At 32.1% G+C, this 4,185-nt stretch overlaps 1 protein-coding gene across 2 annotated transcripts; it reads left to right on the top strand.

Moving 5' to 3' along the window:
* Positions 1-660: 660 nt before the first annotated feature.
* LOC21387417 (peamaclein) lies at positions 661-3,914 on the top strand. 2 transcript variants are annotated; one of them, XM_010106855.2, is made up of 4 exons: positions 661-760; positions 911-967; positions 2,169-2,226; positions 3,373-3,914. In XM_010106855.2, the coding sequence occupies exons 1-4, from the start codon at positions 710-712 to the stop codon at positions 3,552-3,554; spliced, it is 348 nt and encodes a 115-aa protein (XP_010105157.1). In that variant the 5' UTR covers positions 661-709; the 3' UTR covers positions 3,555-3,914. The 2 variants fall into 2 exon arrangements, with proteins under 2 accessions (XP_010105157.1, XP_024027065.1); XM_024171297.1 differs by having other exon boundaries at positions 2,166-2,226.
* Positions 3,915-4,185: the final 271 nt, after the last annotated feature.

Below are 4,185 nucleotides of genomic sequence, written 5' to 3'. Positions count from 1 at the left end.
GAAATGAAATTGCTTCCTCATGCACGAACAAAACACAATAATATATATGTCCGACAAGTCGGGGACCATATTGATCTCTATATCTCTCCCTATATATATATATATGTGTGTATATATATATATATATATATATATATATGGAAATGAAATTGCTTCCTCATGCACGAACAAAACACAATAATATATATGTCCGACAAGTCGGGGACCATATTGATCTCTATATCTCTCCCTTTCTCTCTCTCTCTCTTGAGCATTCAAAAGAAGCCAAAGAAGCAACAGCTGTCTGTTCTCAACACGAGCAAAAGCAATAAAAGATAGAGCTTGCAGAAGCTTCCAAAAAGAGCTATATATATATAGAGAGAGAGAGAGAGAGAGAGAGAGAGAGAGAGCTAAAATTCTTTACTCAATTACTTTTTTTACAATGCCTGTGAAGTGTACTACTAGTGGCTTAATCTTTGCATGTGAATAAAGATAAAAAGAACATAACATAACACAATATAACAGAAAAAAGAAAATCTTTGCATGTGATTTGTAAAAGGTAACTCGATAAATTTCAAAAGTACTATATTAACCGGCAAGTAAAAAAAAAAAAATATATATATATATATATATATGCCTATATAAGGCTATTCTTCCTTACCCTTTTGTGACCAGAAATATACAAACCTTATCGTCAGTAGTACTATTCTCAAACAAGGTCAGAAAAAGAATGATGAAACTCTTTTTTATTTTCATTATCGCCGCCCTTCTTCTGCTGCAGGTAAATAAATTATTTTCATCTCAAAGTCATAATTATATATTAATTTGTTATTATTGATTGAGAATATTAATGTACTTATTTGATGATTAATTTTTTATTAGTTTTGATTTTGATCACCTTTGGATGTTTTGTTTTGCGTCTCTTTGGCAGGCTATTTCAGAGGCATCGCCGATCCATAATGCTGGAAATTCTCTTAGCCCTAATATTGTGAGTTTTCTGAATTCTGATCCAACTCTTTTCTGTTTCTACATTTTTCAAATTATGTACGTATAATAGTGATAGTTTTAATTGGTTTTTATGCTTATTACTATACCATAGCTAATATTCAATGACAGACACTTAATAGAAATTAACATTTCCAACCACATTAATCTTTACATTATATTTTCCCAGCCAAAAATCTTTACATTTATTTACTACTTTTTTTTCTTCCTTTTTTTCCTCCTAAGGTTATACACACACACACATATATATATACACTTTTATATATACATGTGTATTAAATATCAATTTTATATATACATGTGTGTTAAATATCAATTTTTTTCGTATCAATTATCACTGCATCATATCAATTTGTCAGTTAAGGTGGTCTACAATAATTATTTATAATAAATTGCTTTTCACTATTCACCAGCCACAATTTCTCTTTTGGTCGCCCATCAATTCTACACGGTTCTGTCACCAACACCAAAGTTATCGTTCATCCTCTGTTTTGTCCTTGTGTCTGAATTATCTCTTTCTACACACAGGGAATTGGATCTTTATTTATTTATTTTTTCCTCCTTCTTCTTCTTTAATTCTCTATACTTGTCTTTCTTTCTTTTTTTATAAAGAAAAGAAAATGGCTTTCATTCGATAAGCAAAATGTCTGCTCTTACGGAGGGGCTAATAAGATCCCGTTTATTTTATAGATTTGAGTTTAGAATTCAAATTTTGTTACAGTAAAAACCTCTTAAAATAGTCACATCTAACTTTTTTGTTACAGTAAAAAGTTCTCACATAAAGTCACATCTCAACTCAAATTAAAAACTCATATCAGCGAACTAAACAAGCCTTAATAAGCCCCGCCCCCTCCCTAACCGCAAAACACTCTCCCAAATGTAGAGAAAATCGTCCAAAGTCCCGTTTTTTGTGATATATCTGGCGCAAATAGGAATTAAATAAGCATATAGACCAATGTTCAGTACACATTTTTGAGCGTCACATAATGATTTGGTACTTATTATATATGCAACTATGATGAAATTTATTAAAATATGATAGTTTAAACATGTATATTTACCATGTATAGACTAGTACTTTTGTTTTGCCCAAGCACAAATTTTTGTTCAATTAAAGGGAAAGCTCCGAATTGGGCTAAAGTTTATTTGGTTCTCATTGATTTTGTGGGCGGCCAATTCAGCAGGTTCATGGAGGAAATGTTGGTCAGGTAGCTCTCCACAAAAAGAACCTTCCAAAGATAAGTAAGTTGTCATACTTTAATTTGGTATCATATACATATACTTACATTTCTATATATATATATATATATGTTTATATAAAAGGAAAATAGAAGCACAGAAAGACACTGCTCTTTTGAGATCCTTAACTTGGAAACCAATCCAAGCAGCCAATAAAGAACAAAGTAAAGGCAAAATATTTATATATTAATGTAAAAAAAAAAAAAAAAAGAGCAAAATTCGATATGATAAAACTCAGTGGAAAAGAACGATATGCACGGGATCAGCCGGTATCTATTCCATCACTTCTGTCAAATCTAATTAAGCTATAGGTTGTATTTACCATTCATACGGCCATGCACGTACCACAAAAATTTACTTTTATAACTTCCAAATAATTATGGCAAAAGATAAATTTAACATTTGAATTAGTATATATACTAGACCAGTTAAAAACAACAAATCAAATATGTCATTAATTATCGTACTTTTTTTATGTCAAATGTCCAATTTAACATTTGTTTTGAAGATTGTCTAATATCTAATTACGCCTATTCTGTTATTTATGTAAATATTTTTTCAAAAAAAAAAACAGAGAGAGAATAGGCCTCTTTGACATCCTTAACTTGGATTCCAATCCAAGCAGCCAGGAAAGAATAAAGCAAAGGCACAATATCAATGTGCATAACAAGGAAAAGAAAAAAGTAGGCCAAGTTATTAAAGATATCGTAGCCTAATTAGTGGAAACAATTTATATCCATAGAAGGTATCCATGATCTATATATTAGTTGATCTGTTATTCTGTACAGATTTATGTTCGTATGATTCACGAGAAAACGTGTCTGCTTTAGAAGTATTAGTACTTTCATATCTAATCTATAATATTCTGTTCAATCTTGGTTGTAAAGGAACGGTGTGGGGAAAGTTATCTGTGATGCCAACTTTTAGTTGTGATATATCATATATATATATATATATATATATATATATATATGCTTGCAGTTCATGATATTGATACGTTCTAATCCTTTTTGGCAAGAAAAATAAAGAGATCAGCACATATATATTTTACGTATATTGTATGTATACACTGTATATAAATTGGTATGACATTGACAACGAATTATGACACACTCACATATTTATATATGTGTGTGTGCATGCATGCAGATTGCAATCAGGCATGCTTGAGAAGATGCAAGAAGGCTTCAAAGAAGAAGAGATGCATGAGAGCATGCAAAGCGTGTTGCGTGAGATGCCACTGCGTTCCGCCGGGCACTTATGGCCATAAAAGTGTGTGCCCCTGCTATGCTCGCCTCAGGACCCATGGACACAGGCTCAAGTGCCCTTGAACCATATATATATATATATACACATACATACATACATATATATTATATTCTCTCTCTCTTGGAGAGAGATCTACTGAGAATAAGAACTATACCACGTGGATTTATTTGGATATAATTCGCGTGTTCTATATATAAATGCATTTCTGTTTGTTATGGACTAAATAATATATTGTGAAATAAATTCGAGAGGGATATATGATCATGTTGATGATCATATAATAAGTATGTGGACGTGCCTTTCTTATAATTATAGAGTAAATGTGAAAGAGCCATTTTCCGTTAAGAGTACTGTTGGTTTCTGCAATTAATTAAGTTTTATTTATGCTTTTTCCCCTGAATTGTAGTAAAAAAAGATTTGAATAAACACCAAAATTTCGTAAGAACCAACAAGGTTTAAGCATAGTTTAATCTCTCTCTCTCTCTCTCTCTCTCTCTCTCTCTCTCTCTCTCTCTCTCTCTCTCTCTCTCTCTCTCTCTCTCTCTCTCTCTCTCTCTCTCTCTCTCTCTCTCTCTCTCTCTCTCTCTCTCTCTCTCTCTCTCTCTCTCTCTCTCTCTCTCTCTCTCTCTCTCTCTCTCTCTCTCTCTCTCTCTCTCTCTCTCTCTCTCTCTCTCTCTCTCTCTCTCTCTCTCT

This window comes from Morus notabilis, unplaced genomic scaffold (genome assembly GCF_000414095.1).
Source record: "Morus notabilis unplaced genomic scaffold, ASM41409v2 Scaffold1782, whole genome shotgun sequence".
NCBI lineage: Eukaryota > Viridiplantae > Streptophyta > Magnoliopsida > Rosales > Moraceae > Morus > Morus notabilis.
Note: the sequence above shows the minus strand (reverse complement) of the source record. Positions and strands in the feature narration are given on the sequence as shown.